At 39.8% G+C, this 27,941-nt stretch overlaps 1 protein-coding gene across 1 annotated transcript; it reads left to right on the top strand.

Moving 5' to 3' along the window:
- The first annotated feature begins 53 nt into the window (after positions 1 to 53).
- ankrd52a (ankyrin repeat domain 52a) lies at positions 54 to 27,920 on the top strand. Its single transcript, XM_041799697.1, has 28 exons — positions 54 to 240; positions 824 to 907; positions 1,038 to 1,116; positions 1,309 to 1,379; positions 1,598 to 1,798; positions 1,886 to 1,973; positions 2,233 to 2,375; positions 2,550 to 2,762; positions 3,613 to 3,691; positions 3,787 to 3,901; positions 4,079 to 4,161; positions 4,257 to 4,374; positions 4,492 to 4,560; positions 4,644 to 4,784; positions 5,112 to 5,174; positions 5,327 to 5,438; positions 7,300 to 7,371; positions 7,467 to 7,668; positions 8,672 to 8,759; positions 8,875 to 8,992; positions 11,852 to 12,071; positions 12,170 to 12,257; positions 12,489 to 12,572; positions 14,987 to 15,132; positions 15,271 to 15,353; positions 15,540 to 15,622; positions 15,872 to 15,963; positions 18,259 to 27,920. Exons 1-28 carry the CDS (start codon positions 214 to 216, stop codon positions 18,528 to 18,530), a joined length of 3,234 nt encoding a protein of 1,077 aa, XP_041655631.1. The 5' UTR covers positions 54 to 213; the 3' UTR covers positions 18,531 to 27,920.
- The last annotated feature ends 21 nt before the right edge of the window (positions 27,921 to 27,941 follow it).

Raw genomic sequence — 27,941 nt, 5'->3', positions numbered from 1 at the left:
CAGACCGCCACGCCTGTAGGCGGACCAGCACAGTCGTAGCCTGTATCGTCAGACCAGACAGAGGATACAGACAACAACAGTGACAGATCAAGACCGCATTTCTGTTTGCAACCAGCAATGGGTGTAGTCTGAAAAGTGGATACAGTAGCGCACCGCAATATACCTCGAAGTTTTATCCTCATGAGGGAGCTCCGTCCTGGCTGAGTTTGGGAGATGGGAGTACTCAACATTGCAGACCAGGTACGCTGAAAGAAAGCGCTCCGTGTTTGTGCTATGGCGCAGTCTATTTGCTGGGAGAACCCTGCTCTTGTGCGCAACATATAATCTTTAATTTTGGGAACGGCTTGTTTTGTTGCTTATCTTATTGATGTGCATGGTAATTTTCATGGTTATTGGGGTATTTATTATATAGTGCCCTGTGTTTAGCGGTATTTTGCAGCATAAGACTAGCACGTACGTTGTTTCTTCTCTTGCATAGGCCCTCCTCTGGGTCAGGGCCAGCTCTGTAGCAGCATTAGCTAGCTGCAGCCGTTTGGCTAGCTGACGTATGTAGTCAAACAAGGGCCTGCAGGCCCCATCCAGGGCTCTGGATATTTACTGGAATAAAACTACAATCGCCTTCGGTTTTTGAAATGTACAATATGCGTGTTGAATATTATAAAATAAAAATACTGAACGTCAAGTAAGTAATTTCACTGACTAGTAAATGGTCTTTGGAAAAAAGATGACCTATTCAGGGGGATCACAGAGCCCCTGGCCGGTTTAACGTTGATGTATGCTATATTAGAGTAGCGATAACCCGGCTGTTATTCTTATATTGCAGCCTCCTCTGGTCCAGGCCATCTTCAATCGTAATGCTGAAGAAGTTCAACTATTATTGCACAAAAAGGAGGATGTCAATGCACTGGTATGTATGATGAACACAGACCTAATTACAATGCAGCTTCGTTTCGTTAAGGATTTGGAAACCGCACTATACGTTCAATCTGAAATCAAACGCTGTAATTCCTTGGATTGATGATCAATTTATCCTACAGGACCAAGAGCGCCGTACGCCACTTCATGCTGCTGCCTGTGTGGGTGACGTCCATATAATGGACCTCCTCATCGAATCAGGTTAGTCAGTGTCATGCAATACTGATAGTTTTCTCTGTTTTGACCTGGGTTAACTTGGTGCACAATGCACCCATTGTCACTATGCAGACGTCTCCATCATTGTTACTTCACTGTGCAGTGGCATTTCTCCTTCAACAATGTTAAGCTGTCTCTTCTGTCAAATGGTTTATGTTGATTCATTTTGTTTTGCAGGTGCCACTGTAAATGCTAAAGACCATGTATGGTTGACCCCATTGCACAGGGCGGCTGCTTCAAGAAATGAAGTAAGCAATGAACCAAATTTTTTTTTGACATTTAAAACCATCAGATTATCTCTGGCAGAAAACCTCATCCTCTAATTCTATTAGGTTTCGACCCACAGTGGTAAAAGCTTTTAGTTAGATTTATGCACCAAAAACATTATGCTGACTGTAGAAAATGCAGAAAACCACTAAAATGATACACACTTTAAGGTTATTTATTTACTGCTGCTTTTTCCCAGAGGGCCGTGGGTCTGCTGCTGAGGCGCGGAGCAGAAGCAAACGCACGAGACAAGTTCTGGCAGACACCGCTGCATGTGGCTGCTGCCAACCGTGCCACGCGCTGCGCAGAGGCTCTGCTGACCCAGCTGAGCAACCTGAACATGGCAGATCGCACCGGCAGAACTGCCCTGCACCACGCAGCTCAGAGTGGGTTCCAGGAGGTGAGTTATTTGTTTCCTTTTTGACGACTCTCTTAAATCACAAAAACACTGGTGTTCTTTTTATAAAGACATAAATTTTACTTCCAGATGGTGAAGCTGCTGCTGAACAAAGGGGCCAACCTGAGTGCCATCGATAAGAAGGAGAGACAGCCTATCCATTGTGCTGCTTACTTGGGTAAGCAGGGTTCACTTTGTTGCCAGTGTAGCTCAGCACAAATTTTCATTGTCTAAAAGTAGTTGAAGCATTATTGTGTGAGACTTACTTGGATGAGGAGTAACAACTTTCAGAGTCTTGTTGTCACAGAGTGAGAGTAAAAAGGCACAAAATTACTTAATGAAGTAATGGTGTTGTCACTTTAAGTATCATTCACAGCTCAGAAGATGTCGAAAGGTAGAAAACTTAAACAGTGTCTTTATTTGTATGTCATGTGTAGGGCATGCAGATGTGGTGAAGTTGCTGGTGTCCCGCAGTGCAGACAAGAGCTGTAAGGATAAGCAAGGCTACACCCCTCTTCATGCTGCTGCTGCCAGCGGTCAGATCGAAATTGTAAAGTACCTGCTGCGAATGGGGGCAGAGGTGAGATATAAATTTTTTTTTTAAATATAGATTTTTGAAGTGTCCAAATTAAGCTGTGCTATCATGGGTTTTATTAAATGACACAGCATGTCACTAAGAGTGTTTTATCATCCAATGCTTATTCCTCAGGCATCATCTGATCTGATTTGTCACATTTTTATTTTTTCCTGTCAGATTGATGAGCCAAACGGCTTTGGAAACACTCCGCTCCATGTGGCCTGCTACATGGGGCAGGAGGCTGTGGCTACCGAGCTGGTGAACCATGGAGCTAACGTCAACCAGCCCAACAAGTGCGGCTACACCCCTCTGCACCTGGCCGCCGTCTCCACCAACGGTGCCCTCTGTCTGGAGTTGTTGGTCAACAATGGGGCAGATGTCAACCAGCAGGTATGAAGAGTGTTGAGGATTCTAGAATAAAAATGTTCACACAGTTAATCCACAGTTCCTCATCTACACTCCTGTTGTTAGTTTTCATGTTATTCAGTGATTTTCAGTTTACCTAAAAGCAGATTGTGATGGTAGTAGTTTTTATTCAGTCACTGCACAAAGTCAAAAAATTTGACACAGTATACAGAGTTTTAGTTAATAGTTATGTATTGAGTAGTGACTGAAGAGGCACGGGCAAAATCAAAGTACTCATAAAATCCTGTCCTACATAGTTAAAATTAAGCTACCGGCTTCCAAAAGGGCAAAGAAACGGATAAATCAGTCACGCTTATGACAACAAAATAAATTTGCATCATCTGCAAAAATTGCATATTTAAAAAAAATCAGTAATGTTGCAGAACTCATTGGTATAATGTATAAATAGTAATGGACCTATCATTGATCCCTGGGGTACTCCACAGATAACTTTTCTAAACCCCAACACAGTTTCATTAATTTTTATGCACTGCTGTCTATTTGTAGAAAAAAAATCCAGCTGGGTCATGACTTTGGACATTTTTTTTTTTCTAAGATTTATTTTTGGCATTTTTGCCTTTATTGGACAGTTGATAGTGTCTGAAACAAGGATTAGAGAGAGGGTGATGACATGCAGTGTGGGTGAAAGTGCCACAGGCCAGACTTGACCCCAGGGTGGCCACAAACATGGGTCCCAACCTAAACGCTTGGCCATCTGTGCCTGGACATTTTTTTTTTTTAAGTCTGGATAAAGGCAGCGATTCATTGTAATTCCCCTATACATATCTCTAAAATTCACCTTAAAATAATGTGATTTTTGTTTCACCCTCCATAGAGCAAAGAAGGGAAGAGCCCTTTGCACATGGCAGCCATTCATGGACGCTTCACACGCTCTCAGATCCTCATCCAAAACGGTAACTTTATCTGTGATGTCTCTCTGATTTGTTATAAAGGTTTGTGAAGGCTTTTCTGTCCTCCTAGCTCACTCTTCCCTTCATCTCTCTGTCAGGTGGGGAAATTGATTGTGTGGATAAGTATGGCAATACTCCTCTCCACGTTGCTGCTAAGTACGGCCATGAACTGCTGATCAGCACTCTGATGACCAACGGAGCAGACACGGCCAGGTATGAGAAAGCTTTAAGTGGTATTGGTGATAAATATAATAGAGGTTATAAAACCACAGTGAAGCAAAAGGCTTTTATATAATGCAGTAAGACACTTGGGTTTATATCATGTTGCACTTTGAACACTGATGATTTAGTTTAAATGTTCTGTTTTCTGCATTGTGGGGCTTTTTTCAGACGTGGGATCCATGGAATGTTCCCCTTGCACTTAGCTGTGCTGTACGGGTTTTCAGACTGTTGTCGCAAGTTACTCTCCTCAGGTTTGTGCACTCAGATTAACTTCATTTTCTTCACCTATGTTGATATACACTTGGACACAGCTGTTACTGTCTGCTGTTTCTTCACTACCCTGCAGGTCAGCTGTATAGTATAGTTTCATCCATGAGTAAGGAGCATGTACTATCGGCTGGGTTTGACATAAACACCCCTGACAACTTTGGGAGGACCTGTCTACACGCTGCTGCCTCTGGAGGGTAAGATGCACAATCTGCTCTGTCACTGTAGTCTTAAAATGTCTCAAAAATGTTCTTGTTCATATGCTGTATGCACCTAAAGTTTAAAATCCTCCTTGTGATTATCTCTCCCTGCAGAAATGTTGAATGTCTGAACTTGCTCTTAAGTAGTGGTACCGACTTGAATAAGAGGGACATAATGGGAAGGTGAGTTTTCCCCTCATCTTTGTTACATGTCTGATTCTAGACTCTATATTATGGTTCTGATCTTTATAACTTTCCCACTATAGGACCCCGTTGCACTATGCGGCTGCTAATGGGAGGTACCAGTGCACTGTGACCCTGGTGAGCGCTGGCGCTGAGGTCAATGAGCCTGACCAGACGGGCTGTACTCCCCTGCACTACTCTGCCGCCTCCCAAGCCTTCAGCAGGTTGGAAAGCTTGTCCCTTTTCTTCACTGTTCTCTTTAAAACAACAGAAAACTCCAACTTCTGTTCAAGTCTGGCAGACAGTCAAGTGTTGTCAAAGAAAATAATTAGACTGGTGAAGCTGTCATACTGGCAGGTGGATTCTGAGATTCACAAGCAGTTGGTGAACAAAAAGAACTTTGTTCTTTGACCTTATCTGCCTCAGCTTCTCATGCTGTCTTTCAATCAGTAGTCCAATTGAATTAACTCAGGAAGTGAATGTGTAATGTCTGTATGTTGTACTTTCCTCATGACAGTTTACTAAATCAAAGCATTTTCTGTTCTCTTCAGAGTTGATCGTCATTTTTCTGGAAACCATCAGAATGATGAGGATGAGGCAAAGGAGTCGTACTTGTGAGTTTTCTTTTTTCTCTCTCTCTCTCTCTCCTGCGTATAACTGTGACTAATGAAATGAAATGCTAGTCTTTTAAATCAAATCATTTCTTTCCTCGAGTTTAATTCTGCCATTCCTCCCTCCCATCCCTCTGTACATTTTCTCTCATCAGCTGCTTGGAGCATCTTTTGGACAATGGTGCTGATCCATCCATGGTCAACTCAAAGGGTTACAGTGCTGTTCACTATGCAGCTTACCATGGCAACAAACAAAACTTGGAGTTGGTGAGTTTTTGTGTGTTTTTAAACAGAAATCACTTTATAATTTAACCTACAACAGAATTCATTATATAACACACATGACAAGCTACAATAAAACATAAATATAAGTGGACCTGGTATAAAGGTTGTTTGAAATCAAGTGATCCAGAATATCCATTGAGGGTCAGGAAGTGGGGGACAGCCATTAGGAATCAACAGGAACAGAGGGAAATTCATGCTTAACAGCTCTAAATGGAGCTCTACACTGCAGTTATCATCAGAAAACTTCTACATACCTTGAATACTACTCCTACACTTTACCCATTAGGTTTTTTAACCACAAGTTAAATTATTTACCTGGCATGGAGATAATCAAAATAGCAAATTACTCGATTGTTCTACTATTATAGCGCGGCAAACAGGCCTGTGCTGTGAAATGGCTCTTTTATGCTAGCTGCAGTAGCTAGCTCCTGTTTGAGTGTCAGTTTTCTTTCCTCCATCTTTGATGTCCTTATATAATTCACAGTTAAAAAGCCAAAAAGTGAAAAATGGAGAGGCGTTTGGGAGCCAAACAACCAGCTCTACTAAGCTTAGCCAAATGATCTGGATTTCTAAAAAGAGACAGATTTCCAATCACAGAGGCCACAAAGGCTGGATGTTAGTGAAATATACATCATCAGGAAACTCTTGATAAGATCAGAGTTTAATGTTCTAAACAGGGCACAACTGTACTGATCCAAGCCGGACTTCTTTGTGGTAACAAACCATGTACAAGCATTGTGTGACACTGCTTTTCCAGGCTTAAGGCAAAGGCTTTTTAATTCTTACCTGCTGCTGCTGCTTCTCTCTGACTTTTTAGACTTGGAAAAAAATGCCTGATTATTTCTCTACTTTTGGAACACAAAAATAGATCAAGAATTAAGACTATTTATATTTTCACACTTTGAAGACTTGGTATAGTTGTAGACAGCTCAAAGCATGGCCTTTTTGGCAGCGTTTTTCTATGTAGAAATCACTTGTTGCTCCCCAAGTGGTGACCTCTGCTGCTGCATGACATCATCTGTAAGGATGCAAAGAACCTATGGGCCACAGTTTATTTTTTGAACTCTCCCAAAGGGAGAAAAAGATTTAAACTTCCTGCACTTCCTTTTCATTTTGTTCAGAAAAGTTGATAACATGCCATTTTTGTGAAGCTGTGTCTTTTTTTTAGTACCATGTGTTTTGTTTTGTTTTGTTTTGTTTTGTTTTGTTTTGTTTTTTTTCAGTTTTGGCATCTACTAGCTATAGCACAGTAGGTGAGGTCTTGGACTCCAGGAATTGCTGGGAGGAGTGTGTTCAGTCAATTCAGAATGTAAAGATAACACCAATGAAATACTTTTACTTCTACTTTAAATACATCATTATGCCCTGACAAGGGTAAAAAGCTGTTAAAAAGTGGCACCAAACCCCACTGGTCTCCTCTGTGTTATGTATTTCAGCACATCCTGAGCAGTGTATAAGCTGTTTATAATACACTGTGAATGGGGTGAATTTCATGCAGCGTGTGGGAGTGGCAGCTGCATGCATTTGTAATGACGTAGCATGTGCAAGTTGCCCCTGTAAATAAGCTACAGCAAACTTTTTAGATGAAAAAAGTGCTATTTGTACATCGGATTTTACACACTAATGATATGCCACTTTTGAACATCTCATGGATCAGGTGTAAAGGTCAGCACATTTAATTATTCTGTTTCCTTGCTGTGTGGAATCAGTTGTCAGAAGTTACTTAGTTTTTTAAGCTACAATGAGGTCTTAAAAAGGCTTCTCTTTATATTCTTAACATTGATTTGTTTTACTTCTTTCCTTGGTACATTATCTAATCCTTTGTTGTGGTTTTGTATTTTAGCTCCTGGAGATGTCCTTTAATGCACTTGGAGACATAGAAAGCAGTATTCCAGTCAGTCCACTACATCTAGCTGTAAGGGAAACATTTAAAACAAACGCTTTAATTCTCCACAACATCCTGTTGACTAAATTGAATAAAGTCCTGATGGCCCTTCTCTGCTCTCTCAGGCTGACAATGGCCACTGGCAGGCGCTGCGTGTGCTGACAGAGACTGCAGCCTATGTGGACATGCAGGATGCTGCAGGACGTTCTGTGCTCTACCTGGCTGCTCAGAAAGGCTTCGCCCGCTGCGTGGAGGTGCTGTTGGCTCAGGGGGCATCCTGTCTCCTCAATGACAACCGCCTCATGTGGACTCCAATTCATGTTTCAGGTATGCTGCTCACTGCTGAATGCTGCAAAACCGTTTATTGACTGATTCTGCTATACCAGGTGGTGACATGCCCCCTTTCGTCTTGACCTCGCTAACAAATTGGTCTGCTAAACATAGATCAAATGTTTCTGAGATGTCTATGGTTAAATTTTGGTACTAATATGATGCACACTGTCCCTCTAGCTTATACCAATAAATGACGGCAGACAACAGCAAAACTTCTGCTATGCATTTATGTAGTTTGACTTTAGGGCCTAAGGCTCAATTGCTATACACCCCTCTCCCATACAGTTTAACCCTACCCCCACATTTTGCACATTTATGTCTAGGGGTAGGGATGCCCCTATTCTAGTTAAACCAGAGGGATAGGTACTAGGGGTACATGGCCTTTCTGTTTGGAGTGTACCTTTCAGAGGTAAACTCCAAACAGAATGTTATGAGCCTTATGAATACTCAGCAAGAATTTAAATTATGACAGTACTCTAATACCATAATTCAATGTTTTGATGCATTATGGTCCTTTTAAACTTAAACAACCATTGGAAAGGTCGTCCCAATTAATAGGGAAAGATTTCACTAGTACCCTTTATAACTCTGTTTCAAGGGGTGAAGAGGCGCTCAAAATCAAAGGGTGGGGGTAAACGCTAGAAGTGGGATAGCCGAAGTCCAGTGAAGACTGTGGAGCATGAGCAAAATGCCTAGTCAAGTTTGGGTCCTATGCTGATGCATACATGCCTGAGTTAATGGTTCTTTAGCTGCGTTTTCTCTGTGAATTAGTCGGATGTCAAGAAATTTGATTTAGTACAATTTCAGCTCGACTAACGTGTTCACTTACATTTAACAAGGGAAGTTTTAGCTGGAAAGCACAATAGTTTGCCTGTTTGTAACTGCAAAGAAAGGTAGTGATGTTATTTTAAGTTTCTGTGTGTTTCTGTGATATATTCTGAGAATATATGTTCGTTTTTGTATGTATGATTGTCTCTGTTTCTTTCGGTAAAACCAGCTGCCAACGGTCACTCAGACTGCCTGCGCATGATGATTGATTACGGAGAGGAGGGAGACCTCACCAATGTGGCAGACAAATTTGGCCAGTGAGTTGTTTTCTTTTTGGTTTCAGTTTTAATGGTCAAGATTTCATAAGTAACTTAATGACCATTGAGGATACAGTGATAAAAACTAAACTTTTATTGTCATTGTTTCCTTCAGGACCCCTCTGATGCTAGCTGTTCAGGGAGGTCACACTGACTGTGTCCACTTCCTGTTGGAGAAGGGAGCCTTGCCAGATGCCAAGGACAAGAGAGGCAGCACAGCTTTGCACAGAGGGGTAAGTTATAAACACAGTATGTGGATGAATAAGGGGACTATTTAGTAGTGGATAAAAACGTGTCAGCTGGGATGTTAGCGGTTTGTGGACAACAGCTTTAAAGGCTTGTGCTAGAGTTTTTGCAGTCTTTTACAAATTTGAGCTAAAAATCTTGGTAATTTTAAGTCTGAAGTGTCCATGTTGAGATGAGAGGTAGGATAGATATGTCTTTCCCTGTTTCTCTATTTAAAATGTGTTTTAAGTTGCAGTTTTTCAATGATTAGGAAGCAGTGACCGAAAGCATACCATTCTCTATCATCTGTTATACTCTCAGGTTGAGAGTAACCATTATAAATAAAATTAAAAAATTGAAACTTGGGATTAAAACCACAAGTTCTTAAAGTGTGTTTTCTGAGGCAATACCTTAAATTCTTTACTTTAAGTTGTTGAGCTCTCAGGCTGGGATGATAGCAGGGTGGCTACCAGGTCTTAAAAACTACTAAAAGTTAATAAAAAGTTAAAATTTTAGATGATATAAATATATTAATATGCATTTATTGTCAGAGATGGATAACGATGATAATAATTCAGTGTTGTTCATTCTATGAGCTCGTTTTTGGAGGTAAAAGGGGTAGGTTTAAGTACGCTTCAGCTTCAGCCTACACCCTTTTGGCTACCTTGGAAATTCAGAAATTTCACTTTTATCTTGTAAATTGTATTGTATGTTGTAAGTGAGCTGGAACAAATTACATTCATTCATTCAAACCAATTTAGTGAAAATGTAGGCTGCTGAAACCTTTAAAAAGTATTCAGTGCAAAACTTAACTGATATACTTTTAAGTTTTTACTGCAGTGCATAACTTTAAATGCATGCTTTTAGATTGTGGTGTAACTACTTTTAGGCCTCCTAAGTAGAAAATATGACCCTCAGTCTCCTGCTGCTTTATGATATCAAACAAGTGTCTTTTTTCTCATAGGCTGGCCTCAAAATGCTTCAAGAAAGCTTCATTCACATACAACAAGGAATACCACCACCTTTTTCTTGTCTATAACACATTTTTATTTTACAATCAGCAAAAATAACCCCACACATCTGTAACTGTGTTGCTAAAGAAGTGGTTAGAAATAGAAGATGCAATAGGGTCTTAAAATGTATGAAAAGGGTTTTCAAAGAGGTTATAAAAAGTATTAAAAATCGATATTTCTATATAAACCCTTGTTAGTTGTGAAGTACTGACCCACAGCACACGAGTCGTGCTGCTAACTGCTGATCATTTGTTGGCTTTAACTGAGGAGATTTCTTTATCAATCCAGCTTGATTAACTGCATAGTTGGCCGCTGTTCTCTTGAAATGCAGGATTATAATCCCGGGTTCCTACAGATCCTTGAAAAGTCTTAAATAGTATTACATTTCACATTTGAAATTTATGGCCATAAAAAGTCTTAAAAAGTGTGATTTTTCCATGGAGAGGTCCTAAATTTTAGAGGTCTCTTTAAATAAGACACATCCTTGTCCAATCTTTGTTTTCTTGTCAAACTTGTACCATTCTAATCATCTTCCTCCACAAATTGTTGCATATGTAGTCTTCATATTCAGGGATTTTGGTGCTGGATGTTCTAAATTTCCTGGAGAAGGGCCCCCTAGACCCCTCTGTGATTTTGTCTGGCTCACTGTGATTTTATAAATTTAGTACTGTTGTGTAACACTGGTGCAGTTCTCTAACATCTGGGCTAACAGGTGCAGCCCACCCTTGTTTTAAATGCTCAAAAAACATTATTCTGCTCTTACTAGTTAAACTGATTAGAATCAACTCAGCTCACTTACAAATAAGTGTTGTGATAAATATAAGACATATTGATAGCATAGACGCTCACATTTAATGTGCTAGAAATCATCAAATGTGAGCATCTATGAACAAAAACGTCATGAACAGTTCATTAAAATAGAAAGTTCAGCCCTGTTCTGGTGTACAGAGGAATCCCATGCCTTTCATTCTTGACCATTTACTCTGCAAAAAATTGTGTTAATTTTTGTCAGTTTATGTCTTTTAAAGGTCTAAAAACGTTTTGAATAAAATTTCTAATAGTGTGTAGGAACCCTGATAATCAAAGGATGGAGAAAGCTGTTAGAAAGTGGTGCTGCCCTGCCAGCCAGGTCTGCATGATGCATCCTCTGTTTTGAGCCGTAAAGCAACTTGCAATACACAGTGAATGGGGGCCAGTTTTCAGTAGCGTCTGGTTGTGTGCAGCATGTGATAATGGGGGTGGCTAATGTCAGAGCATTTAATGCCACTATAGTAGATGTGCTGCTATATAGGATGTAGTAAATGTTTAAGATGAGAAAATGGGTGTTAAAAGTGTGTCCTATATATCAGATTTTACAGCATTATAAGTGGGAACTATATGGACTTCTTTTATTCCCTCCTGGTCATCAGAAAAAAATCCTGTTAAACTCAACCCTGACATCAGAGTTTACTGTTGTATGGCACTTTTAAAGAGTTGGATTTTATCCTCACTACTATATATAGTAGTAGGATATCGTAGGGAACCAAGTATTTGCTCAAAATCCTGCCTGATAAGGCTGGGATATATTTAACAGAGTTGTCGAAATTTGCTATCAATACATGAGTAAAATATTAACCAAAAAAAATCATTAGCTCAAGTTCCTTTTTAAGTGGCAATATCTCTTAATTATGGGGCGAAGCAGTAGAACCCAGGCAAAGTGGGCTGTCTGTTATCTTCTGCATTGATGGAATAAAATGCCGATCAATATTCTTGATCTCTGAGTGAGAAATGCCTCTTCATGAAAGCAGCCCTAATCTTTTTGTATAAATATGTTCTGGTGGTTTTCTCATCCTTCCCTCATTGCTCTTTCCTCAGGCCGTGTTGGGCCATGACGACTGTGTGACAACCCTGCTGGAGCACAAAGCTTCTGCACTGTGTCGGGACGTTCAGGGTAGGACACCTCTGCACTACGCTGCATCCAGAGGCCACACAGAGATCCTGGCCAGTCTGGTGCAGGCCGCCATGACAACTGACCCACAAGATAAACTGCTGGACAATAAACAATACACCCCATTACACTGGGCTGCTTACAAAGGTGTGTTCAGTTTAATTGACCTGAAATGGCTTATCTTTTAAACCCACTATTACTCACTGTAGCATCTGTTGTCTGTAACACGGTGTGTTTGTTCTCAGGGCATGAAGACTGTTTGGAGGTTTTACTTGAATTCAAAACATTTATCCATGAAGAGGGAAACCCTTTCACCCCCCTGCACTGTGCTCTGTGAGTATTTCATCTACATTCTATCTTGTCTTTTGTCATACATAAGGTTACATAAACGTATTTCTTCATAAACTAAGGGCTCCTTTTTTTCTTGCAACAAACCTGAAAAGTCATTTAGTTTTAAAATTGAATTTTCAGTGACTGGAATCTCATGATGCTGAGTAATTAAAGGTTTTAAACTGCTGTCGGAAATCGTGTGAGAGCCTTGTTGACTCTTTTTCTGGCTTGTAGGATGAATGGCCACAGCGGTGCTGCAGAGAGGCTGCTGGAATCTGCTGGGGTCCACATGATTAACACCAGAGATGCCAAAGGAAGGTGAGGCTGCAGAACAAAATAAATGTTTATCCAGAGGAAATTCAGACGGACATTATGTTAATACAGGTTATAAAGAATAATGAGGTTTCCACGCATCCTGGGAAACAGTTGACCTATTTTCAAGTCCTGGAAAAACACATGGGAAGAAAAATGTCATGGAAAATTGTTTTGCTGTCCTGGAAAATTAATCGAACATCCTTTATTTTCTATTAGAGTTCAGGCAAGCAGATGACATTGTCATCAGACAGGGCTAAATTATGTTAAGGATTATATCAAATAGCAATGCTGTAAACACCCTAAAGTCACATCATGCAGTAGTACCTCCAGGCTGGGTCACTCCAGGTCACTGTAGACTGTACTTTTTATTAGGTGCATAAATAATTATCACATTTTTTTGGTCTTGTTTTAAACTGTTAAAAAGTCTTGAATTGGCTGGCACGTTTGGTTCATCTACTTAGTTTCATTAAGCTAGCTTGTTTCACTTGCAAAGGTTTTTTTTTTTTTTTTTTTTTTTGGGCTTTTGCCTTTATTTGGTTGGACAGCTGTAGAGAGACAGTAAGGAAGGGTAGAGAGAGTAGGGGAAGACATGCACCAAACATGCGTTGCGAGCAGTATGATGAGGACTACGGCCTTTATGTATGGGTGCCTGCGCTACTAAAGCTGGGTGTACACTGTGTGATTTTCCAGCAATTCAGCCACAAATTTTGAGTTTTACGACTTACTTTGAAGTCGGGCTGACTTTCAGTCAGATCAGGCATCATTTGTCGTGCTGTGTACAGGGGGGTACGACAGCCGACCACAGCCCGACTCAACCTGCTCCCACCCGTTTGGGAGGATTTCTGGCATGTTTTATATTTTGGTTGTACGACTCCAGATACTTCACAGAGAGAGCAGAAACGCGAGCAGAATCAACAGCTTTGGGGGATTGTTTTCCTTTGTAATTGGCCAGACAATGTTCTTAACATGACAACAGCTGGAATGATTTTCTGATGCCCCCTGATATGATAAAGGAAATGAATGAGCAGGAAATATTCCTAGCAGTGGACCTGCAGCTGACATAAAGGTGATGCTGTTTGTGTGTGTGGGACAGAGCGAGATAGCGGGAGAGAGAGACAGAGAGCGAATACGACTGAAAACACCTCACCCTCAGTGTGTGAGACTTGAAAAAAAGGGAACTCCGCAGGTTTCTGTCACAGTCCGTCCCAACTTCAATCGCACAGTGTGAGCACTCAGGTCATGCACGACCTGACTAAAGACTAAAGGAACTGTTATAATTTAGTAGTTTGGACAGCAATGCTTTAAACTTTTCATTTATATTTGAGAGAACTACCTCATATGCAGTAAAAACAACAAGTTTATATTGTTTCACGGGTATTGTTCAATGTTATTCAATAAAATGAGATTGAAACATTGAAGGTGTATGCTGTCAGTTATGAAAAAATCGGTATTGGCCAAAATCGTAATCGGCAGGTCAGGCTTTTTAAAGATCGGAGATTGGCCAGAAAATTGCAATCCGTGCACCCCTAATCGTTATCTGGACTCTAAGCATTTCTGATACATTTCCTAAATGACTGTGAATGGAGCTATGATTTTTTTGTATCTCAAAATTCAATTCTGTTTCCATTTTTGGGGATCACAATCTGATTTAGAATCAATTTTTGATTCAAACTAATTCCTGATTCACCACACACTCCCTATTTAATCTTATTTTTTCAGAAGTGGCAGCCTGATGTCATGTGACTAACATCCTCACCTGTGGTTATTGCACATGCACACTGGCGTCACAGATGTAAAATGATATATCTTCAGCCCTACTCTAAATGTCTGGGTTTTTTTTTGTTGTTTTGTTTTGGTTTTTTTTAAAGGAGTTGGAATGCTGAATAAGCATTTGTTAGCTGATATGTTTTCTTTATCATTGTGAAATAAGAAGTATTGCCTAAACCAGCCTTTCTCAACAGGAGTGCTGCAGCACCCTGGGGGGCCTTATGGCATCATCAGGGTGCCTTCAAATGGCTTTATTTGTAACCAAGAATTTTCATGAATATTCAAATCATTTGCTACCCATGCATAGATAATCAAAATGTCTCATATGCTCCTGAAATCCCATCATTGTAGGGGTAATGCGTTTTTTTTTGTTTTTTTTTCAGTTCAGAGAAACACATCAAAGTGTTATAAAGGTCTGCAAGACCAAACACATTTTGTCCAGGGAATTTGAAAAGTTTTAGGAGATTTTTTTTTTTAATTCTACTACTACATAAAAACCTTGACAGTTAAAAGGGATGAAAAGTGTTAATTTTTCTTTTTACTTTTTGGCATCCAATTTTCCAACATTTTTTAGGGTGCGTTGAAAAGGATAAGAAACCTCAGCCTAAGCCATCTAATTCCTTCATGTTCCAACTGTTAAATATCTGTAGGACCCCACTGCATGCTGCTGCATATGCGGAGGATGTCGCAGGACTTCAGCTGGTGCTTCGCCATGGGGCAGAGATCAATACCGTGGACAAAAGTGGACGATCTGCTCTGATGGTAGCTGCTGACAAGGGACACAGCGGAACCGTGGGTAAGACTCAGACCTGCTGCTCTTGTGGGACTCAGCACGTAGCCGTTTGAAAATATATGACGTGTCTGTAGGCTCACAGTGATTATCAGATGAGAGCGTCTGTTGTTTGCAGGATATAAATGTCTTTGTGTCTTCTAGCCATCCTCCTTCACCGGGCCAAGGCTGACCTGACACTGCTGGATGAGAACAAGAACACTGCCCTGCACCTGGCCTGTAGCAAGGTAAAAACAGCAATTATTCACACATCATAAAGACAAACCACGCTATACCGTCCTAGGGCTGAAGAAGTGTACATCCTCTTTTAATGAGTATTAATGCATCCAAGTGTGATGAACTATCTTTAAATGTGAAGCTAACTATGATAGAAAAGAGAGCGAACATTATCTTCTCTTTGTTTTGTCCCTCAGGCTCATGAGATGTGTGCCCTGCTGATTCTGGGAGAGATCCACAGCCCGACACTCATTAATGCCACCAACAGTGCTCTGCAAATGTGAGAATCTTCTAACATTTATGGGAATGTTCAGAAAAGCATCCTAAACCAATGTTATTGTATATTGTACATTTGTCCTAGTGTTAATTTAGGTTTTTTAATTATTTCTGATGGGTTATTGTGTTGTTATGATTCACACTGACCTTTTTTCTGAAGCTGTATGTTTTATTTGTTATATTATTTGTCAGTCAGTTTGACTGACTGTGGCTTGTCTGGCTGTCTCTCACACTCCCTGTCTTTCTCCTGCAGGCCCCTCCATCTTGCAGCACGCAACGGCCTGGCTACGGTGGTGCAGGCACTGCTGAGCAGAGGAGCCACTGTGCTGGCTGTGGATGAGGAAGGTGAGGGCTTGTCATGCTTTGTTTGATTCTGACAGAGTGGATGAACCGAAATGACATGAGGGTTTTTTTTTTTTTTTGTTATTTAGATCTGCAACAGTGGTTTTTGTCTCCTCAGTGGCACCTGAGCTAACATGTTATTTTTCAAAAGGTATATGTTGAAATGGAAAAAAATCACTGACTAAGTTCAGTGGATAAGTAAGCCTTTTATTTTTTATTTTAGTTGCATCTTTTTATGCAAAGCTTTACAAACTTTGCAATCTGCCTCACCCAGCTATTGAAATCACAAAACTAATGGTGTTGGATCCTAGACTGCTTTTCAACAGCTGCAACCAAGTATTCAGCCAGTAGAGATTCAACTCGACTGAAGAGCCGTTAGTGGTGTGCTAAGGTTTACAGATACATTTTGGGCTTTTTAAGCCTTTATTTAGATACTTCTAATACTTCTTGAATACTTCTCATATATTTGGAATTTGTGCTGATGCCAAATAGCAAACTAGAAAAGCACTCGGAGAGCGCAGACCTCCGCCATTAGCCCTATCTCCCAATAGTAAAGAATCGTTGAAAAAATTCTTGAGGGTGATCTGGATCACTCCCAAAATCTAATCAGGTCTTCCTTATGCCATTTCTGACATTTCCTGAATATTTCATCAAAATCCATCCATTACTTTTTGAGTTATGTTGATAACAAACTAACAAACAAACTAACCCTGCCGATCACATAACCTCCTTGGCGGAGGTAATTATTTATCAGAAACTATCCAGTGACATAATGATAATCCAAAGCTTTCATTGTTGATGCCACTGAAGGTTTTTTTTAGAATGAAACCAACAACAGATCCTGTTATTTTATTGTCTGCTCAGAATTGGCTGGCAGATCCGAGACAGTTCTGATGGTCAGCAGCTTTTGGTTGTACTTATTTTAACCCTGGGTGGTGGCGTATCATGTGAGCTCAGGCTTTTGACTCACTCCTGAAAAAGCCAACTTCACTTTCATTTAGCAGAATCAGCGTAACGGAAGTCAGGCTTCCTCTTACCTGTGGATTTGTTGAATCCACAGTGTATCCTAACTCTTTCTTTAATGAAGATGAGGCAGGCTTAATGCGCTGCTGCTGCACAGGCAGTACATTAGTATGTCAGACACAGCAGTATTTTACCAGCACTGAGAGTTAGGGTTGCTAATGTTAGCAGCATGGCTGATGAGCAAGGTCTGATACCCCTCACTGCATCTGCTTACCATGGTAGGTGGAGAGGATGTATAGATGACTCAACATGGCTGCTGGTGAAGATTTACTAAGAATGAAAAAAATCCATCTTTGAACATGTTGAATCAAATCAGAATATCAGAAGAAATCAATATATGTTAATCAGTTTCTTCAAACACCTCTGCTAACCTGCACCTTTTCTTAGAACAACAGGGTTGCTTGAATAAACTTAACTAGTAGCTTTTTTGAAAGAAAATGACTCTTTAAAACAGTCAAAAACTGATGCATGTTGCAGATTTTGGTGAAAAATGTAAATTTATCCACGGCTCCTGCAGAACCCTAAAAAATCTTCAATTGTATGTTTTAAATTTAAGGCCATAAAAAGTCTTACATGATTTTATTTTAACTAATGAATGGTCTAATCTTTGTTTTCTACCTGCATTTATTCATTTTTTCTGTTATGAGTTTGTGCTTTTTGCATATGTTATGATAGATATCACTCTTCCATATAAAGATAGAAAAGAGGCATTTATTGTGCCAAAAATGATCAAATTTGTGTTTCTATGACCAAAAAAAACATACATTTGACCTTTTTAAAATGCCATTTTACCATTGAACCAGATAATCCAGCTCTGTCTGGTGTTCCAAGAAATCTCATGTGCCTCTCATTTCTGAAAGTTTTCCACACAAACAATAGTATTAATTTTTTATCAACCTAGGTCTTTAAAAATCTTAAATTGATAGGGAAAAGTGTGTAGGAACCCTGTTATCACTGAATATCTTCTTTAACATGATATGATCACTTAATCATTTAATAATATAAGAGATGCACAGGATTATTGGCATGATATTGGTATTGGCAGACATTGGCTTAAAAAGTTAATTGTATCTGTCAGCAGATAAAAACATCTGACGATATTTAAAACCAGTATATTGGCTATAAATATTGTCCATATGGATGAGTCCAGTATCCTGTGTCCTAGACTATTATAAATGTGTTGGATGAATCAGATTTGAAAAGTTTGTCTAATATACTTCCTGTGCCTTGTTGAAGCTGAACATGTTTACTGAGGTGAATTTGTTTGTCACCTAGGCCACACCCCAGCCCTGGCCTGCGCTCCCAACAAGGACGTGGCCGACTGCCTGGCTCTGATCCTCTCTACCATGAAGCCTTTCCCCCAGCGGGACCCTTCCTCCTGCTCCTGCTCCTCCCCCACCGTCTCCCCCTCCCCGGGTCTCAACTTGCTGAAGCACTGCGGCATCACCGCCACCTGCGCCCCTCTGCCGAGCAACGGCCTCCACAACGGCTACGTCAAAGACCGTCACGGTGCACCGGTTGGCCTGGACGGGTGTCTGTCTGAGTGAGGTCACGTGCCCCCCTCAGTCAGCTGCTATCACCATTATCACCACCAGAGGGGGGGAGGGACTCCCTTTAACATGGCCCAGAGGACCAGGAGAGCACCCACCCACATGTCTGTTCTGTGTATGTATGTGTTTGTGTGTCTGTGTGCGTGAGTGTTTGGTCTTCTCTTGAGGTGCAGTCAAACCTAATATGCAATTAGATCCCATTCCTCCATCTCCTAGTAGTGCTTAAAACTTAAAGAGGCGGATTGCTCTACAAGGTCACTCAAATGAAGTATGGCATCCAAAACAAACACTAGCAATCTGGCCATCTCGAAATCATTTAACCCTTTAAAACCATGTTGACACTTATATAACCGACATCTAAGAGCATGGAAATCTCTGTATCCTCAGCTGTCTTTCTCATCATATCATTCAGTATAACGTCATATCATGTTGAATCAGCCGTGGTGACCTTGTAGAGGAACAAACAGCCTTCCCAAAAGAGTGATCAAAGACTTTTTGTTTGTTTTTTGATTACTTTTTTCTTCTTTTTTTGTTTTTTTTTTTTATTTGTGCGTTAGCTTAGATTTTTATGAAGGAACCACACAAGGGAAAAATCTAAATTTTTTTGCTTAAGAGTGCAATGCTTATGTACTACAGTACAATCTGAAAATTTGGAAAAGGGTCACAAAGAATTCCATAGTGTACTTAAAACGTACGGCCTAGAATTGTTTGGCATTTTAAGATAATTTGGTAATGCTGCTGAATACATAAGCATGCCTCCTTCCAAAGGAGGGCCATGCTCGGGTCAGCGTTTGCAACATCGATTTGTTCTTAATGCTGACTTCATGTTTTAAAGATGCTAAATAAGTGTTTGTTAAGCTAGAATGTTTCTAAGCATATAACTTATGACCAAAGTTGATCAACACTATTATGGCTATAAATTATTTATTTGAGATGAACTGTACTGTATAGAGAAAGACAATAGATCTTGATATACCTCGTCAACTCGTTTAGCAGCTGCTTCATCTTCACCCAGGGTCCGTAGGCCTAATGTTCTCTTTTTGTAGGACTGGAGAACTACTGTAGGATAGTGACTGACTGAGGCCTTGTTTATTTCTAGATGAAGGCTTTACTAGTAATATCTGCCAACAACACCTCATCAAAGCATCATATATCTGAGCACATAAATGAACAAGCCATTTCAATTTATTTCCCATCTCTTTTAACAGTGTTTTTTGAAAAGATTTCAGAATTTGAAAGGCCTAACGATCGAAAAGAGAGCGATCAGTTTGGGTTTTTTGGCACTCATTATTACATTTTTGTTTTCCTTCTTTGGTGTTTTTTTTTTTTCTGAAGTTGAACTGGCCATCAGCATTTTTACCATGCTCTCACTAACGGAGAAGTATCTCTGAGCTGAGTCTTAAACATCTTATAGCTCATATCTCAACCTCTCGGTGATCAATTTGAACAGATTTTGAGCATTTTCTGCTGTTTTTATTGGGCAGTTTTCAAGCAATATTTTCTTTTGGCCTTTTTTTGTTGAACCTTATTGAATAGACAATCACTGTCACAAGGGCTTTTGTTTCCCTGGAATGTGTTTTGATTTTTTTCTCTTTTTCCTTTTTTTCTTAATTATTTCATTGAAAATTTACCTAAAGACTAAACGAATGGCTCTGTGTGTGCCGGGCATTTTACTGTCAGTGTCAACACAAATGCACTGGATTGCCTTTATGGCATCTCATGAAATGCCTTTTGACCCATGCCTTCCGTAACACATCATTTCAGTTTGATTGCGTAATGGCAGCATACGACGAGCCCTGAGACTGACTACCTTTTCCACCCATTTGATAACAACAGCATTGAACTACAAGTAGTGGAAAAAAAAGTCGCCCGGCATATCTTTTTATGCCCTGGCATTATCAATAAGAAAGGGGGTTGATATCCCTTTATAGAAGCAAATAGGGCTAAGAGGAAAAAAGGAGAGGGATCTTTGCTTAGGCCAATACCTGTTGTTTAGATTTCAGGAATAGCAGAAATCCAAATATGTGCTTTTTTTTTTTTTTGTTTCTTTTTTGTGGTTATTTTGTCGTTTCCTCATCCCATTTCTGGTACTAAGCATACTAAAGATGATTGTATCGGACCACTAGAGCTGTTTGTGACTTTTAGATGTTCTATCTATGCTATTATTTTTTCGACCATCTGCTGGTGGTTAAATTACACTGAGTCAGATTGTTTTCATTGGTGTGAGAACTTCATATCCACTGGTAATGAAGTGGCACAATTGCACACATTAGTTGACTGGATGAGAGATGAGGACCTAGACTAGGATTATGTTCTTAAATCCCCCCTGCGATTTAAAACAAGTCTTTTCTACTTGATTTCCTAAAGTCCATTTCAGAGCATTGAGTTAGCATTGTAGGATTGTAGTTGGCATCTTAATTGACCTCATGAAATGGAACTAATTGGTGACCCCACAGCCATTTTTGTTCTCTTGATCGATTTCTAATTTCAGGAGAGCACTTGCATTATTACTAATATTAGTGATAGGTACATAATGATTTGTAATCTCAGGATCTGTGCTGAAGCAGCGAACAGAATTTATTAATCCAATCAGATCTCAGCAGGAAGATTATGTCGACATTTATTTCAGTGGGATTTTCCATAATTCCTTTTTAACCCTAATCCCACAGCACTTAATTAGATAGTCAAGCACGCACTTTAGTACATTCAGGTTCTAAGTGTGCAAAATAGAGCAGATGTTAATGTATGTACTTATGTTTACATGCATGTGTGTTGCTGCTGAATACAGGAAGGAAAGGGTTGCAAATGACAAGCAAAGGCTGCAACAAAATTGTACTCTAACAATGCATTATTTAAAAAACAAAAACTAAAAAAAAAAAAAGTACTTCGGGACAGTGTCCACTGCCCACTGACTTTCTTCTTGTGTTAACTAACTCTGGGCGCACAGCCTGTTTAAAAAGTGACAAGGTTACATTACCCAGCCTACTGTTAATAACACAGACTCTGGCCTAAGTCACTTAAAGTCAGTACACCTCAGGCAGGCTCCTCGAAATACTCTACATACTCTCTCTGCCATCTGTAGGTGCTGTCTGCTCGGGCAGGGATGTTGTTTTGTTTTTTTCTCTTGTGATGTCCTTATCTGACCAGTACATGGAGCCATTGCCCCTGAAACTGTACAAGTTGGAGCTGATCCTTTTGTTGTATCACAGTATTCTTATACATGCTCTTCTCTTTTTTTTTAATTTCATGTGTGTGTACCAGTGAAAACTGAGTGTGCATGGAGCTAGATCACATTTTTGATATAGTATAACGGTTGAACAAGTGGAGCATATACATTATATATCTGGTACCAGAAATGGAAAGCAATGAAAGGTCCAATTGTAGCAATAGAGAGTGTGTGTAACCGTGTGCAGCACAAATATTGCACTGCCATCCATTTAGGCCAATTCACTAAATCATAGCATAAATGCCAATGGAAGATTTTAAATGCGGGTTAGATGTTATAATCTTTGGTCACAAATATGGCCTGTTTGCCAAAACGTGTGGAGAGAGAGAGGGCGAATCCTCTTTAGAAAAGCAGCAATGGATTTATGCATATGTTCAAGCAGTTTACAGTCTGACCATCAAATCTGAGCCATGAATTTTTCTGACTGAAATGAATGTAGGGTCAGTTTAGAGTAGGACAATTTGCTTTCTCCCGACTTTAAACTGTTGCTCTTCATTTGTCTTGCGTAGGTATGATTATACAGGTAGCATGTAATAACCTAATTCTCTACATATTCTACAGTATGTGTAGTAGTCTTCCTGCATCTGAGGGTCTGGATAGGTTTTTTTCTTTCTTCTTTTGTTGGGAAATAGGCCTGCTGTTGCGTACTATCACTCTTCTTTCTCTGCATATTTGTGTGGAGTGTAGCCTATAAGGTAAACAGAGGACAAGAGTTCAGATGAATCAACATTCATGTTCATCCATTCCATTGAGATTGCCTTACAGTACAGTAAAACAAGAGGGACAAAAAGGTCTACAGTAGAAACGATCACACATACTCTTAATAGCCTATATTTGACAGAAATGCACCTAAGCTACACCCATTTAGTGCCATAGAAACCTTTATTTGCCTTTAGACATAAATCATACATACTTGGTCAGTAACTTAGTCAGAAGTAGGCAGGATTATTACAATTTTGTGTTCAGAGCTGCATGTCTTTTCACCAATTCTATTACTCAAAGAAACACTATAAATATTTGCATGGGATATCAGTACTTAAATGCAAGTATTCTGTTAAAAAAAAATAAGCTGTTGGTAGAAGTCTATTGTAAAATTGGACATTTTTACAGATTATAGTTAGTCCCTTTGGTATTGGCAAAGCAATCCCTAGGTTGTGTGTTTGTATAACAAGGTGGTTTATAATGTGTTACAAGGAAAAAAAAAACATTTTTGATGTCCAAAAAAAGAAGCATGGTGTATTCAATATAGAATTGATTTGCCTCAATGGATGTCTCGGTTCTTACTTGAAGTAAACGGCAAATTTCAATTCAACTCTCTGATCCACTGTTGAGCCTTTTGCCTTAAAAAGCTGAAAAAAAGGAAATGATACCTGGCAGTACCTGATTAGTTGCATCACCTGTAGAGTTATGCTACTTGGTTAGGATGCTTGATCAAAGAAAAAATAATGCTAATTTTGGTCTCACAGACACCTCTGCGTGTCGAGAAGCACACAATTGAGGTAGCACATAGCTCAAGGTTGCCATGGTGCAGAGATTGTCGTGAGAGGTTAGGATATCGCCATATTTGCCACTGTGAATGAATGAATTCAGAATTCACTCGTAAACAATCAACTTTGGCTCCTCCGTCATCCAGAGCCAAATGACACTGGGGATAGAAGTGGTGTACCTCAAGAAAAAGAATAAAAAGATGGAAAGAAAAATCGTATGAAAAATGCTTGTACAGCTATGCTAACAAAGAGTTAAAATCTTGTGATCCATCTTGTCGTGGGTAGTGTAATTCTGCTTAAACCAGCCTAAATCAGAGATGTATCTATGCGGAAGTGTTAGATTAGTGTCGGCAGATGTCTCATGTTTCCTACCTTACAAAGGGGGCAGCAAACTGCACCTTGTACTTTTTATTGGACCTGCAGTTTTTACCTCATCAGTGATATTTTGTGACGACGCTGACATTTATCCTCTGTGATTTCTTCTCGTTTCTCCTGATGCCAGTTGTGTAGATTTCTCTCTTACAGTGTGTGTGAGTGACTCTTCAATATATGCATGTGGAACCAAAACATGCACAAGTCCCTTATTTTTTAAGACAGAAAAGCATAGTTACCCTGTTCCAACATGTTTCTCTACATTACAACCAACAGATGAGTCTGTTATCTGGTGCAGGTCATATAGCGCGAAGGGTACAGTCTACTTAATAAAGGTCTGACATGAAGGTAGCTATAAAACTTTACCTCTTATAAGTGGAAATAATACAATTACACTGTATGACTAATGCTAGTTTGACCGCCTTCCCTGCCTGACCACTTGGTTATTAATTTCCCCCCACCAATAGGACCTGTGTAATATCGAGCACAGTGGTGGCATGGTGCCTTTTATTTGTTACTACCGAAAGGTACGGTCTTCCATTTGTATTTCCCAGAAGCCTTATAATGGGAAAAAGGAAATTACACTGAACGTACAGTAGAGAGGCTCATATTCCCTCTGAGCAGGATTATTTCAACCCTTTGAGATCTGAGTCATAAAAATAAAAAGCCTAAATACACTCCTGTATTATTTTGGATTTCATGACGCATCTCAGTGACGGAGTGCTCCCTTTGGGTGGCAGATTAAATTGCACATTGCTGATGCGATTTAGGGCACATCAAACATTGAATGGATGGGGATCAAAAGTATGAAAGCACAAATCCAAAGAAGGCACCTCGGGGCTCAGTCGGCTCCCTCGACACCACGGAGTGAAGGAGCCGGTAGACCAAATTTAGGCAACGATAAGACAACTCTGAGCGCTTAAAACATGAGGTTTGATTGTCAGTAACACATTAACTGTAGAAAGACCACTGTCAGGAGCTTTTTCTGATTGTTCTTCTTTGATTTTCATCAACTTCAGAATACTAACCAAGTAGTGAAAATGCGGTACCTGCATTCAAGATCAAGATTTTAGGCAAGCTGTTTGTTGTGACTGTGTTGCGAACTGATTGTAGAGTTTTTTTGTGTTTATTTTTAGGGTAGACTGACTTACAAGTAGGGTTGCAGTAGTAGCTGTGTGCAGTGTTAATAACAGTGTGATCATACTATAGAAGTGACGTAACATTTTGTTGTCTTACCGCGACATTAAGGCATGAATCATCTTCTCTCAAGCTGACCTCGTTTTTTGAAATAGACAAAAGATAAAAAGTGCAATAACCTCTTGTTTATCATTGCTTCCTCAGTTGAGAAAAAATATTTAATATGCCCTTTTTTTGTTAACACCAAAAGTCACTCGTCTGTAGCAAATGAAGGATTTTAATGGTCCTGTTGTGTTCAGAGAGGTGGCGTTTGATAGTGGAGTGTTTGATATTCCATTCTTAAAACTGTGATCAATGTCCAAGTTTAAAAGCTGCCTGCTCAGAGAACGGACTGTGCACAAGTTGACTGATAGGTTTGAGTAGGTGCTTTATTATTTTCCTTCTTCTTATGGATGGACTTTGATGGTATTGTAGTTTGGGCTTCTGGTTTATAGCCGGTAGACATGTTCATTTGCATGTGTAGATGTGTATATGCATCCTCTTCCTCCTTGAATGAAATGTTTTCTCAAAAATATTTAGACCTGCTGTCAGTGATGTCTGCGGATAAAAGGAAATATGAAAATGCCTTATATTTGTTTTTCAATGTTAAGCATTAAGGGTTCTTATGTGTCCCTCCCTTTTCAGCGTGTAGCCTAAAGCTTGTACAGTTAAGAAACTCATGAGATTTATATCTACTGTATAGCCTATGTGTTTTCAGAATTTGTTACTCGGAGGTCCTTGTGATTGTGGTTTTAGAGAAACATTCCCCTTGAAAGTGCCGTTTGTTTTCACCAGCAAGAGGATGTGTCTTTGGGGGAGAAAAAAATGTATTTAAAGGAAGGAACACTTTTTCCAGTGTTTACTGTTGAACCTGTTGAACTGAATGACACAAAGTATTCGCACAGGTGAAATAAGGCAGCAATCTTCTGGTGGAGCACCTTATCTACTCGCTCCTTCTGTGAGCCCACGGTGGAAGTAGACTCACCCCGAACTCTAAAGTAGAGCCATATCAGAGAATTTGCCCATTAGGAGCCCCTTTTGAATGTGCTATTAGGAATAGCCTACTGTAGGAAAGGATGTATTCTGCATGTTCTGTGACATTTTAGTAGTACCTTTCATGTTTTTGTTTCTAGTCCACTGCACTGTAGATGTTGCCACCTCATTGCAACTCACAAGCTATTAACAATCCTCTCACAACTGGACTTAAAGCAGGCATTGATCTGCTGCTGAGGCAGCCTTAATTCATTACAAATTTTAAGAAAAAGCTAGATAATAGGTTGCCTGTTTTACTTTGAGTGGCTTATCTGGGGAAATACAAAGGAGCCTTTTATCATGAGGGGAAGGACTCTGAATCAGGGCATGTGATGAGTTACAATCAAATAGTTTCACAGTGCACCTTCACACAAAAAAAAGAAAAAAAAGTTTAAAAAGTTGGCTCGTCCACCCAACATTCCAAAGTTGATTTTATTTCCCCCACACAGTCCTGTCCCGCTGACTGAGGAAATCTTTTTTGCTTTTGCTGGTGAATGAAGTGGGCATGTGTGTCAATGACAGGGTTCCCTATTTAGCCTGATTACCTCATTTACAAATCTGCAAATATATACTACTACTCTACTGTGTGTAAAGGAGTCAATGCCATCACCAGCAGCGTGGTCTCTAGACCTGTGATGACAACAGGACCAATGAAGTTACTCTTGAATGAAATTAGCCAATTTTGAGAGAATGATCAGTCTGGTAATATAGGGTTAAGACAGAATTTTCCTTTAAAGGCAGAATGGGCCTCTTAAATTTTTTTCATTTCGTTTATCACCACAGCTGCTGCACCAGTCTGCGCCTGAAGCGATCAGGAAAACATTTTTCCAGATTAAGTTTCAGACCTTAATTTTTCAAATAAAGACCACATTTATCACAGCTCCTTAAAAACGCAGACTGGAGTCGCAGCTAGCATGGTTCACAAAGTCAAGCCGAACGCCTGGTGTCTCTCACCGTTATTTAAGCGAAAGATCACGTTAGCATCACTTGCTGTTTTTCAGTAGCATTTCTCCTACCTCCTTGTTTTGCAGCCTTGAGTATTGTTTGTCTCTCCACCTGTTCTGACTAAAAAAAAATATTCACAGTACGGGAATAAAACAGATTTATCATAAGCAATGGTAGTTCTACATTAAAAAGTGTGCTTGGTTGTGCTGTATGTGTATATGTCTATTTGACGTTGAAAAAATATTTATGAGAAGCATTTATACGACAAAATACCACTGGAATGTGAAGCCAGACAATGTTATGATGCAGATTCTGATGATAGTCTATCCCCCTTTAACATTCAGTGGCGAATGGTCAGAGGATCCATCTTTTTAGGAATAAATAACCATGCATTTGCTTTTTCTTTAACACGGTCTTTCGTTGTGTGTGCATATTTCCTTGTCTAGCCCTATAGTGTACACCATTTCAACGTTTACAGCTTCTTTCTGGTTGGCCGATTGATAGCCCTGCAGTCGTAATGATACCACAGGTTGTCACAAGAAAGATTTTAAGGTGGATTTGTAATTCTGTATGAGGGCGAGTTTGAGCCCCTCAAGCCGTATGCCTTTGAATCCATCAGTCCACTCCAAACCAAATTCTGCTACACAGGCGTCTGTCTCCACACTGCCCTGACATTTCACGTTCAGTTTGACTACAAGGGGTACAGGACAAGGTGAAAGGTTTGAGGTTTTCTGACCAGGCGCCCCCCCCTTGCCCCGATCCAAAACATCGCCCATTCCCTTACTCATCTCCTAATCCAGGACAGGACCAGCCCCACTTCCCCCACCCCGTCTCACCTAAACCTCAAGCCATTCATTTTTTCTGTTTTTGTTTTTTCGACAATGCAATCCTGAAAGCACTTTGCCTTGTTATTCCTTTGTGTGAACATGTGAATGATAATTTGTTACAAAAATGTTAAATATGTAAAAGATCATTCACTGTTTTGGAAAAACCTGCATCTGTCTTTCTGACATTAAAAGGAAAAAAAAACAATTTAGTGACATTAAACCTGAATCTATTTTATAAAATGTTTGCTGCAGCCAATTGGTCTTGTCATTCAGTATTGTGGCTTAGGGTTGTTTGTGTTCAATAAAGTGCTATTGCTAAATATTTCCTGCGTCTGGTGTGATT

The sequence above is a fragment of the Cheilinus undulatus genome, linkage group 11 (assembly GCF_018320785.1).
Source record: "Cheilinus undulatus linkage group 11, ASM1832078v1, whole genome shotgun sequence".
Classification (NCBI taxonomy): domain Eukaryota; kingdom Metazoa; phylum Chordata; class Actinopteri; order Labriformes; family Labridae; genus Cheilinus; species Cheilinus undulatus.
This window is presented reverse-complemented; position numbering and strand designations above follow the sequence as displayed.

What these genes read in the sequence shown, in the direction of transcription:
- ankrd52a (XM_041799697.1), top strand. Translation starts at nt 214, where the DNA reads ATGGGAGTACTCAACATTGCAGACCAG. An exon ending in AGGAGGATGTCAATGCACTG is followed by an intron (nt 908 to 1,037) that starts GTATGTATGATG and finishes TTTATCCTACAG; the next exon opens with GACCAAGAGCGCCGTACGCC. An exon ending in TCAGTCCACTACATCTAGCT is followed by an intron (nt 7,372 to 7,466) that starts GTAAGGGAAACA and finishes CTGCTCTCTCAG; the next exon opens with GCTGACAATGGCCACTGGCA.